The sequence below is a fragment of the Mauremys reevesii genome, linkage group 3 (genome assembly GCF_016161935.1).
Source record: "Mauremys reevesii isolate NIE-2019 linkage group 3, ASM1616193v1, whole genome shotgun sequence".
NCBI lineage: Eukaryota > Metazoa > Chordata > Testudines > Geoemydidae > Mauremys > Mauremys reevesii.
The window spans coordinates 192,648,781-192,661,479 of NC_052625.1; the positions used below are offsets into that span (position 1 = coordinate 192,648,781).

Consider the following 12,699-nt stretch of genomic DNA (forward strand, 5'->3'; position numbering starts at 1 on the left):
TTAGGCCTGGTCTACACTGGGGGGGAGGGGGTTCGAACTAAGGTACGCAAGTTCAGCTACGCGAATAGCGTAGCTGAACTCGATCTACCTTAGTTCAAACTACTTACCCGTCCAGACGCCGCAGGATCGAAGTCCGCGGCTCCCCCGTCGACTCCGCCACCGCCGTTTGCGGTGGTGGAATTCCGGAGTCGATGGGAGCGCGTTCGGAGTTCGATATATCGCGTCTAGATGAGACGCGATATATCGAACTCCGAGACGTCGAATGCTACCCGCCGACCCAGGCGGGTAGTATAGACATACCCTTAGTTGTGTCAGAGGCCCGCTGTATGGACTAGCTTTCTAGATATAAGTGCTGGAGATGGGTCCAGCCACACCTGTGCCATAATTAAATAGCTGGTTCCAGCTGAGGGGACTGGACTTGGGAGGGTCAGGTGAGAGCTAAATGGACACCTGGGCCCTATACAAGGACAGAGAGATCAGTCTGGCTATGGAACCAAGGAGTAGGTAGGCTCCCATGGAAAACCCTGAGCTAGGCCTCCAAGGGAACCAGCCTGAGGACGACACCAGAACAAGGCAAAGAGTCTCAAAGGCAGCCCAGTAGGGGCTGGGAACAGGGCCCAGAGGGCGGGATGAAGAAAAGCTATGAAGGGTGGAAAAACCTTTTGGTTTGTTTGGAACTCCAAAAAGGTTTTTCGTTATGTGTGTTTAGCACTTGGCCCTAAGGCTAAGCCACATCTCCAGCACAGACTGATGTCTAGAAACTTGAGAGGACCAACTTCTGGGAGGGAAACTGGCGGAGGGTGCCAGCTGTGCCATGTTTGGATAGCATGAGCAACTATGGGGCAGCCAGGCCCTATAATAACCAGACCCATGGTCATTCCTGTATAACTGGTTTAACCTCCCAGCTGTGTGTGGCATGATATCCCAGAAGGTGCTGCTGGCGCTGCTCTGTGTACATGCCCTCTGCACACGCTGTCCCCTGAGGAAGCAATGCAGAATAGATGCACATTTTCCTAGAATGCACTGATACAAATGCAGATAAACAGTGTGGCTGCATCCACATGGTTTGAATGGCAGAAAAGCTGTTGTGGGGACATAGATCAAACAGTGCTGCTTGCAAAATAGCCATGCTGTGAACAGGTACAAAATCATGGTTGGCTTTGTAATGTGGATAGACTCCTAGGAGGCCTTTGGTGATTTGTCTAGTGATGGGGAACCCACAAGAGGTTTGGAGATTCAGTTCAGTTCAGATAAGCACCCAAAAATGAGGATGGTTAGGCTAAAAAGGAGGGGAAAAAATTAACAGTTTAAGCCTAAAAATCTTTTTCAAGTGACGGGTGAAGATGGGTCTGTTGTTATCTCTAGTTTCAAGCACACACAAATTGGGATGAGCTAAAACCAGTGACTTTACCTTAACTCTGTATTTTCTCTTTTTGTGGACTTTAGCCTAACACTGAACACTAGGTTAATTTGGTATGTCTTTGTCATGGTGATAAAAATAACTGCACTAATCTCATTAGAATGTCTATCGCTTAATATATTTAGCACACAATCCTGGCTACCTTTTGTAAGATTTTTTAAAAGTCATTAAGACAAAATGGACTGAGCCAAGAATCACATGTTTTATATCGACCTGTCAATGATGCTGCCTGATCATTGTCTTTCACTCTGGCAGATACGTTACAAAAAATCCACAGTGCTTACAAAGGATATGTTTGTATTCTCCTTGCAGATAACTGTGATTCCAAGGGGTTCTCTTTTTTCTCTCAGGAAACTGAAGTGAATATCTTGAACATCTTGCAACCTCTTGGTTTCAATGACATGGATGACAAATAGGTTGCAGACAAGATTGATTGATTTTTTTATTTTTATTTTTTTTACATTGCTTGAAAATCAGTTGAATCTTCTGGCATTTCCTTGAGATGGAAACCAGTGGAGGCTGGTGTCATCTAACAGGGAGGAAGGCAAAACAGACCCACTAAAGGCAGAAAGTGACCATACTGTCCCTGGAGGACTTCTGCTGATGGAAGAATAGGGCAAGCTGATATTAACCACTAGAAGTTAGTGCTGCTGAGTTAGGTGCTGTCTCATGATCAGACTGTATTGCTGCATCATTAAGAAAACACAGAGATCTTGATCCTAGTGGAATCCACTGGTAAGTGTGTGTGAGACAAGGCCCCCTCTTTGCTCAATCCTCAGAGGCTTTGAGTCTCTTACAGCCCTAGATAGGGTGCCTGAATGCTTTAGCTCAAGCTATAGCAGCTTGTGCGTTTTAACTTGCAGTCCTCAGTTCAATCTAAGGTGATAGATCATGTTGGCTAAGATAATAGACAGGCCACAGCAGGCAGCCCAGGGTTGAAGCATGAGTGGAGGTACCAGGACTGAGATTTCAATGGGAATTGTCCATCCAAATTCCAGAAGCAGCTTTGAGATGTCACAGCTCCCCAGATGTAGATTTCCACAGTGAGCCCTTTGCTTGGACTCTCCTTTAATTTCAAGAGTTTAGGGTAATAAAGAGACAGGTGTCACTGGGGTGTAAGCAGGATCCTGAGCAAGCCAATGGGACTGACTTGGTTACATGTTCTCCTCTTGGACCTTACACCTCCCACTATTAAGCAGGGGTAACTTGGGGCTGGATTCACAAAAAGACTTAAGCACCTGTCACAGTTATCAGAATCAGGCCCTACTGGGATTCACAAATCCCACCTCAGCTGCTGCCGAGCCGTGCAGGTTCCTAATCTCACTCAACACTTAAGGTTTTGCAGTAAAGGTTCCCTAAGCACCTGTCTCTGCCTCTGAGCATGTGCACTGCATTTGTATACTTAAGTCCTAGAGTGATGTACTAACTAGGGGAAGTCCTACATTCTTCTCCCTATGGGGCCTGACCTGGTAAGACGTGGTCAGAACTTGCCTACCAGACTGGGCCCCATGTGCAAAACTCACACGCAGCAGCTGGACCTCCCTCGTCACTTTTATCCTAGCGCCTAGTGTCCTTACCTGGGGTGTGGGAGATCCTTGGTTCAAGTCTCCCCTCCATCTGAGAAGGAACTTGAACAGGCATTTGCAACCTCTCAGGTGAGTACTTTGATGGCTGATCTATAGGACGTTCTCATCTGGAGCCTTCCTCAGTCTCTCCTTTGGAAGCTGTTCCACTGTGGATAAATAATTGAAAAAGTCATTGGGCCGGAGAGAGAGGGAGAGGGAGAGAGCACAAGCATGAGAATGGCTCTGTAGCCCAAGGGCTAGCACGTGCAATGGGAGTAGGGGCTCCCATGGTTCAAGCACTCACCTGAGAGGTGGCTGATCCCTGTTCAAACCCCATTGCCTGAGGAAGAGAGACTCTGAAGCAGCCATGTCTCACATCCCAGCTGAATACTCTACTCACTGGGGTAAGTTATTAAGAAGCTGCTGCTGTTGCTTTCCTTAACCACCCCCTAGCTTATTGTGAAAGTGGCATAGGTGCCAAGAGAGGGCTTGCAGCTGAGAATCCCAAGCAGAAGGAGGCACCTCCATGCAGCCTGGATTTAGGTGCCAAACTCCCTGAGAGAGTGGGGCTTAGCATCTACTCCTCAGGCTGGCATCTCCTATTGGCTAACTTGGGCAGGGAGCCGCATAGCATGCTGGCTTTTGTGAATCCCATTCTGAGGTGCCTGTCTCTCCCCATTCATTGTACAGGGAGCTTAGGCATCTATCCTGGGTTATTTGAATCCCGGTGATTTTTCTAGGTGCCTAAAAACTAGATGTAGCTGGTGCCACGCCTGTTTCTTTGTGAATTTAGCATTTGGTGTCCGTGCAGCAGCAATGCCATTAATGCAGGATTGAGTGTCCCTGGGATCCTTGTATTGCTCATCACTTCTATGTGTTGGGTTTATGCTGGAACCCACCAGAGCTTTGATTTGCGGGCTCAAACTCCAAAGCTCAGCACATGTAGAAACTGACAGTAGGTATGTAAAAGTATCTGCTCCCAAAGGAGAAATACTGACTCAATTAAAGAAACACAAGAGATGGCTGAGAAAAACACAGACTAACAAGATAAAAAGTTGCAAGGTGATTTCTGAAGCATTTCCAATATGTATTTTCTATAGGGTCAGGTGTCATTTAAACAGATGTACAGTACATTTTACTGAACAGAGGATTAAAAAGTATATTAAGGTTCATATTGTCCATTACAGAGGCTGCTCACAGGTAAAGAGACAGGAAACACTACAATATTGTTGTAGGGAACATAGGTCGTATTTGCATTTAGGCCTGCCTATCTGTAGTTGGCCAAAAGTATCTGAAAGTTGCATTTAGAAACTAGATGTCCAAAGCAGCTTTCTGGCTTGTAGTCAAAAGGGTGTTAGGGTAAGTCACTTGCTTGCCCTAGACTCTGCCTCAGGGCCGGCTCCAGGCACCAGCCCAGCAAGCAGCTGCTTGGGGCGGCCAACGGTGAGGGGCGGCACATCTGGGTCTTTGGCGGCAATTCGGCGGCGGGTCCCTCACTCCCTCTCGGAGCGAAGGACCAGCCGCCGAAGTGCCGCCAAAGAATGAAGCGGCGGCGGTAGAGCTGCAGATCGCGATCGCAGCTTTTTTTTTTTCTTTTTGCTGCTTGGGGTGGCAAAAACCCTGGAGCCAGCCCGGCCCTGCCTCGTAGAGTTATTTCCCCAGTTTCATACTTAACTCACTGTTACAAGGATGTGTGGGAATGAGTGAATGTGGAATGTGAACAGTCATTAGTTATATTTAAACAATGAAGACATTTATGTCTTGGGCCTAAGCGGAAGTTTGCCTACCATCTTCTTATCATGTGGTATCTTCTTGCATCCTGTTTTTGAGAACCATCTGTTTGCCCTTATCAGCAAACTGCTCTAAGACATGTGCATTCCAACCTGGAATCTTCAAGGTCCAGATGCCAAGTCATTGGTCCACACTGAACTATATGCAACATGCTGGCACCCCTAACTGGAAAGTGGTCCCCTGTGGGGAGCAGAGGAGTCACTGATTCCTACCAAAGATGCCAACTGTGCAAGAAAGAAGGGACGGGGGTGGGGAGACTCTTTTTTTGCATCAACCTGAAGTTGTCCCCTGCTCTCTTCCTTGGACCGGCCATCCAAAGAAGGAGAGATGAAGGACTCTGACCACCGGCAAAGCCAAGCCTGACGCCTATAACAAAGAGAGAGGAAAAAGCTGAACTTTTCCCCACCGCATGTGCAACAGCTCCAAACTACATCTTATCAATAAATCAATGGTAAATAGCAATCTACTTCCAAGGCCAGTCACATGAACTTAAAACTTTGAGAAGAAGATGTGAAAATCCCTTTGTAGAGCAGTGTAAGGATGTTCAGATCACTCCAATGCCCACTAGTGTGTGTGCATGTGTGTTGTGTGTCTTTGTGTGTCACTAAGTGCTTCTCAAAGTAGACACTACAACCCCTAAGTCTGCTATTTGAACAGGAAGAGAGCTCTGTGTTAAAGCCATGTCATTCTAAAGCTTCTAAAAGTGTAGGACTCCAGAAATCATTCTGTGTCTATGCCAGAAAGATTCAGTCACTCTGTTAAATTGGGGAGAGGGAATAGGCTAGATCAGTAGCTCTCAACCTTTCCAGGCTACTGTTCCCTTTTCAGGAGTCTGATTTGTCTTGCGTATCCCAAATTTCACCTCACTTTAAAACTACTTCCTTACAAAATCAGACACAAAAATACAAACGTGTCCCAGCACCTATTTCTGACAAATTGCTGCCTTTTACCATATAATTAGAAAATAAATCAATTGGAATATAAATATTGTACTTACGTTTCAGTGGATAGTATATAGAGCAGTATAAACAAGTCATTGTCTGTATGAAATTTTAGTTCGTACTGACTTTGCTCGTGCTTTTTATGTAGCCTGTTGTAAAACTAGGCAAATATCTAGATGAGTTCAGGTACCACCGAAAGACCCCTGCATACCCCAAGGGGTACATATACCCCTGGTTGAGAACCACTGGGTTAGATAAACAAAACCTTCATGTGATTTCTGTGACTAGTGAGCTTAATGGAACAAAGCAGCCAGAGGAGGGAGTTACCAGGAAATCATTTTCAGAGCTGTGATTCCCCAAAGCTAAGGCAAGGAATAGCATCTGCCTTTAGCAAGACTCATAGCTAAATAGCTTAAATCAAAGGGAAATGCTTCTCCTCTTAGCCTTCCTGTAAGACCTTAAGAGAATTGGTGTTCTTAACTTGTTCATTATAAATTTGATTTAGTTACTAATTGTAGTAATTGGTGAGATGGATAAATTGAACTATTGACTTATTGATTGTATTTTAATTAAACCTTAATTTGACTGTTGCATTGTACCACTGTAAATTAGGTTAGGAAAACTGTTAGATTAGCTAGTGACTTATTTCGCTTGTTCTAGAACTGCTTATTTATTCTTTTAAATAAATTTATAAAAGATGCCGTGAACTGGTTTCTCTCTCAAAACTTCAACGCAGACAACATGACCTACATAGAAGATAACAGCAAAATCATTAAAAATCATTCTTGAGCCCATCCTATATTTTAATTACTTACCAAACACCCCATTGCCTCACTCGTATTCGTTGAGTTTCCTTTGAATTCTTGCTTTAGGGGCATGAGTGATTTCCCCCTGAAGATCAAGCAAGGAGTTCTGACCCACAGACACCTCTGAGACAGGGTCAGCATAAACCTACCTGCTAAAGTCCCAGGGGTTTGGAGGTGCAGGGGGACAAAGCCAGAGAATGTGTCCATCACCCCTATCTCACTCCTCCAGTGTTCCCCCTCCTCAGCTTCAGAAGGGCTTCAGAGGAGCTGGAGAAAGGGGAAATGATGCCTAAAAAGGGTCAAAAGATGAGAGGAAAGTGGACAGGGCCCTGGACTGGGAATCAGGAGATCTGGGTTCTATTTCCAACCCTGCCAGTGACCTTGGGAAAGACAATTTCAACCTCTGTGCCTTTTTCCCCATCAGTAAAGCAGGGCTAATAATCATAGAATCATAGAATCTCAGGGTTGGAAGGGACCTCAGGAGGTCATCTAGTCCAACCCCCTGCTCAAAGCAGGACTAAACCCAACTAAATCATCCCAGCCAGGGCTTTGTCAAGCCTGACCTTAAAAACCTCTAAGGAAGGAGATTCCACCACCTCCCTAGGTAACCCATTCCAGTGCTTCACCACCCTACTAGTGAAAAAGTTTTTCCTAATATCCAACCTAAACCTCCCCCTCTGCAACTTGAGACCATTACTCCTTGTTCTGTCATCTTCTACCACTGAGAACAGTCTAGATCCATCCTCTTTGGAACCCCCTTTCAGGTAGTTGAAAGCAACTATCAAATCCCCCCTCATTCTTCTCTTCTGCAGGCTAAACAATCCCAGTTCCCTCAGCCTCTCCTCATAAGTCATGTGTTCCAGCCCCCTAATCATTTTTCAGAGGGGTAGCCGTGTTAGTCTGGATCTGTAAAAGCATTCATCATTTTTGTTGCCCTCCGCTGGACTCTCTCCAATTTATCCACATCCTTCTTGTAGTGTGGGGCCCAAAACTGGACACAGTACTCCAGATGAGGCCTCACCAGTGCTGAATAGAGGGGAATGATCACTTCCCTCGATCTGCTGGAAATGCCCCTACTTATACAACCCAAAATGCCATTAGCCTTCTTGGCAACAAGGGCACACTGTTGACTCATATTCAGCCACCGTAACCCCTAGGTCCTTTTCTGCAGAACTGCTGCCCAGCCATTCGGTCCCTAGTCTGTAGCAGTGAATGGGATTCTTCCATCCTAAGTGCAGGACTCTGCACTTGTCCTTGTTGAACCTCATCATATTTCTTTTGGCCCAATCCTCTAATTTGTCTAGGTCCCTCTGTATCCTATCCCTACCCTCCAGCGTATCAACCCCTCCTCCCAGTTTAGTGTCATCTGCAAACTTGCTAAGGGTGCAGTCCACACCATCCTCCAAATCGTTAATGAAGATATTGAATAAAACCGGCCCCAGCACCGACCCTTGGGGCACCCCACTTGATACCGGCTGCCAACTAGACATGGAACCATTGATCACTACCCATTGAGCCCGACCATCTAGCCAGTTTTCTATCCACCTTACCGTCCATTCATCCAGCCCAGACTCCTTTAACTTGCTGGCAAGAATACTGTGGGAGACTGTATCAAAAGCTTTGCTAAAGTCCAGAAATAGCACATCCACTGCTTTCCCCTCATCCACAGAGCCGGTTATCTCATCATAGAAGGCAATTAGGTTAGTCAGGCATGACTTGCCCTTGGTGAATCCATGCTGACTGTTCCTGATCACTTTCCCCTCCTTTAAGTGGTTCAGAATTGATTCCTTGAGGACCTGTTCCATGATTTTTCCAGGGACTGAGGTGAGACTGACTGGCCTGTAGTTCCCTGGATCTTCCTTCTTCCCTTTTTTAAAGATGGGCACTACATTAGCCTTTTTCCAGTCATCCGGGACCTTCCCCAATCGCCATGATTTTTCAAATAATACTTATCTCTCTCTGTAAAGCACTTTGAGATCCCTGAGTAGAAAGTGTTACACAACCACCAAGTATTATTTTTATTTTCATGAGCAATATGAGCAAGAAATAGCAATTGAATGTGTCCTGATAAATGTAAAATAATCTATGTGGGGGAATTATAGTCTGAAACTACAAACAGCTGGTATGAAATTAGGAATATAATAATGTAGGTGCATGTCAGAAATATATAATAACAATGGCTTTTAGAAGGATGGTTAAAGAGTCAGGGTAAGACTCAAGAGATCTGGGTTCAAGACCTACCTTTGCCATAGACTTCCTGTATAAATTTGGGCAAGTCACTTAAACTCTCTGCCTCTGTTCACCATCTGTAAAATGGGTATAACAATATTGCCTTCCCCCTCCACCCACCTTTTCTTGAGACTTTAAGTAATGGCTCTCTCTTACTATGTGTTCAGACAGTGCCTTGTTCAATGGAACCCTGATGTCACCTGGGGCATAGAGGCAGTACCAGAATACAAATAAATAATAATAATGAAGCGTATTAAAATGTGGAACCATTTCCCAAGGGCAACGATGGAAGCTTCATTGTTTGCATCGTTTAAAAGTAGAGAGGGTCAAACACTTGATTCTATATGAAACAGTCTTGCATTGTCAAGGAGGAGATGAACAGGATGCCTTTAAAGATTTTCACCAGCTCTAATCTCCATGATTCCATCTGAAGGAGCTCTCTATATTTTGATGACATATGGGCTGGGATATCCTACAGTACATTAATATAACAAATAGCCATTATCTTCCATTTTATGGAAGATACTGCATGAGATGATTTATTTGTGCCTGTTCTGTTTCTTCTTTCAAAATGCTACCTTTCACTGAAAGATGGCTATCCAAAAGTTTCCAGTAACCTTGCAGTGCATGCTGCGTAGTAAATCAATGGGATCTGAATTATAATACATTGTCTTTGGTAGCTGTTTTAGGCTGTGCTGCTGGAGTGTCCTGCTGTGACAGGAAACATTTTCATATCAACACAGCATATATATTATCATGTATGACATTTGTCCTTAAATTTTTTAAGTGGTGCAAGAAAGATTTTAAGTGTGCTGGCTCATCTGATGTTAATGGGATCTGCATTGCTAACTCCTTAAATATCACTTTGGAAACTTACTCAACGTGGTTGGTTGTGAATGCTGAGTATCATCCGCCTCAAAAAAGTAAAAATAAAACAGCATTAAACATCTGATCTGAAATGATACAAACAAGGATATTCAGAGTCAAGACTGAAACAGCTGCCTTATCTTGCTCCTTTGTGTCCTGCCATCCCTGCTCATGCAACATTTGTAAGGATGACCTTGGGTGATTTTAGAAGCTGGCATGTGATTGCAATCTGAGTCCCTGCCACATGGCCATGCCCTGTTAGAAGGTTCTCTGCTGCAGGACTACGTCCTCTGCATACCACAGGCACAAGAAGGTATGTGACTGAGTTTCAGCCTTATCTCTGAATTCCTGATATTTACTGAATGTAGGAGCAGCCATCCTTTGGTTCAGAAGTCTGCTCTCTTGCTTCATTGATTGAGTGATTGATTTTTATAGGGGACAGAAAGAACTGTTACGCTCATCTAGTTGACCTCCTGCATAGAACAGGCCATAGACTCTCTCTCAGTGATTCCTATATGTAGCCCCATTGCTGCTGGAAGAGGCTTCTATTAGGTGCTTTAGAACAGTGGTGGGCAACGGTGGACCACAGGTGGCCCATCAGGGCAAGCTACTGATGGGCCGCTAGTCTGTTTGTGTACATTTGCATGGCCGCCCACAGCTCCCAGTGGCCACAGTTCGCCATTCCTGGCCAATGGGACCTGTGGGAAGTGGTGAGCCACGGCCACTGGGAGCTGTGGGTGGCCATGCAAATGTACACAAACAGTCTGGCGGCCTGCCAGCGGCTTGCCCACCACTGCCTTAGAAGCTGAAAATCCCCCATAATGTACCTCGCCATTTGCTGCCGCATAGGTGGGTGGGAAGGAGTAGCTTCCTGAGCTAAGCTATTGATCAGCTCATGCTCTGAAGCATCCAGATAATAGTTCTATAGCTTAAAGAACAGAAGTACTTGTTGCACCTTAGAGACTAACAAATTTATTTGAGCATAAGCTTTTGTGGGCTACAGCCCACTTCATCGGATGCTGTAGCCCACAAAAGCTTATGCTCAAATACATTTATTAGTCTCTAAGGTGCCACAAGTACTCCTGTTCTTTTTGCAGATACAGACTAACGCGGCTGCTACTCTGAAACCAGTTATATAGCTTGTGGTGCTGACTGCTATAATTCTAACTTGTCTTGTGTCTTAGTTGCTTTAGATTTTTATATTTGTTTTAGATATGATAGAAACAAAATTAAAAATCTCTCATTCAAGTTTATAAATGTGTAGGCACTTTTTAAAAAGTGTTATTTGCTACCTTGCAGAAATTTAGAGTCTTCTTAATGAACTAGCAGCAAAGAGTCCTGTGGCACCTTATAGACTAACACATGTATTGGAGCATGAGCTTTCGTGGGTGAATACCCACTTTGTCGGATGCACTCCAATACATCTGTTAGTCTATAAGGTGCCACAGGACTCTTTGCTGCTTTTACAGATCCAGACTAACACAGCTACCCCTCTGATACTTAATGAACTAGATTATTAATGCTGGGACCTTGCCAAATCCACCCTTCTAATGCATCCTGAGTCTGCATTTAGGACTGTATCCATTCCCCAGTGAAGTCAATGGAAGTTTGCCATTGTGCAGGAACAGGGTCCTTTGGAATAACCCATTGGTAGAGATCTTTCAGAAGTCTTTGATGGTAAGAATGGAAGCATATGAGCTTGGCAAGATGACTGTATATGAAATAAATCAGTTTTCAATACATGGGACCTGATTCTGATCACACTTACACCAGTTTTACAGTAGTGTGACTCCACTGACCTCCTGATTTACACTGGAATAAGAGACCAGAATAAGGCCCATACTTTCAAAACACAAAAAGGGACTCTCCAACATTATGGACTAAAGTAGAGATTCTGATTTGGGTTACACTGATGTAAATAAATTTACAGATTCTGATCTCAATTACACCAGTGTAAAACTAGAGTAATTGTACTAAGCTCAGTGTAGTCACTCCAGATGTACATCTGGGTAACTGAAATCAGAATCAGGACCTACTTTTCTGTAAACATTTCTATTTATTTTTAAGAGCAATGTCACAGTGGTAGGACATCACAGATGTCCCAGAAATTGATCTTTTCAAATTTGTCATATTCCAGTGACTGGAAATTTTGTTGTTGGTGGTTGTTTTCAATCTGGAAAAGCTATCATCAGCTTCTGTGAGTGAGGAGCTTGCATGTTACATTTTAGTCCTCAAATATCTGAGTCTCTGATGAATATTCTGGCAGGCCCTTGACTGCAGCACGGAATGGCGAATGGGTCTACTATGATTAAATAACACAGAGTCGTTGCACAGGAGCAAAGCCCAAGGAAGCGAATGGAGAGCCTCCTATTGACTTCAATGGGCTTTGATCTGGCCTTCAGTGTGTATATTTATAAAACCGAGAAAAAATTATGTCCCTTGAACTCTTAATGACCACATGCTTCTCTTTCACTTTTCTCTTCAGGATGGAAGGAGCAGTTTTATTGGACACCAGCTTGGAGGGGTCATGGAGGTGCCAAACAGCAAGGACCAGCGAGTGAAGTCAGCCAGAGCCATCCAGATCACCTACTACCTCCAAACCTATGGCTCTGTCGCCCAGGCACTCATTGGTGAAAAATGGGAGAGTGAATTCTGTAAACTGATGCGCAAGCTGCAGCTGGATCACCAAGATCTGCAGCTCTATTCGCTGGCATCCTTTAGTCTTTGGAAGGACTTCCACAAGAGCAGCCTCCTGGCCAAGGGCAAGATCTTAGTGAGCCTGATGCTCATTCTACTGACTGCTATGCTCTCGAGTTCCATGAAGGACTGCCTGCGTGGCAAACCTTTCCTGGGATTATTGGGAGTATTTACAATCTGTATCTCCAGCGTCACTGCGGCAGGGATATTTTTCATTACTGATGGAAAATATAACTCTACACTGCTGGGAATCCCCTTCTTCGCGATGGGTAATTCTTTATCTTCATAATAGTGGGATTAACGCAATTTAATGACGGGATTGTAAATTACATCCCAGGGTATAAAGTGCGGATTTTACCTTCAGTGAAAGTCCAGGTCCTTTT

The 12,699-nt window shown here is 44.5% G+C and overlaps 1 protein-coding gene across 3 annotated transcripts in view; it reads left to right on the plus strand.

Annotated features, from left to right (window-relative positions):
• The window catches only part of PTCHD4 (patched domain containing 4), a 124,083-nt gene that overhangs the window by 33,116 nt on the left and 78,268 nt on the right, over window positions 1-12,699 (plus strand). For all 3 annotated transcript variants that reach the window (XM_039531994.1, XM_039531995.1, XM_039531996.1), the window contains exon 2: window positions 12,105-12,585. In XM_039531994.1, the coding sequence (XP_039387928.1) occupies window positions 12,105-12,585 (481 nt within the window). The remainder of the gene's footprint in view (window positions 1-12,104; window positions 12,586-12,699) is intronic.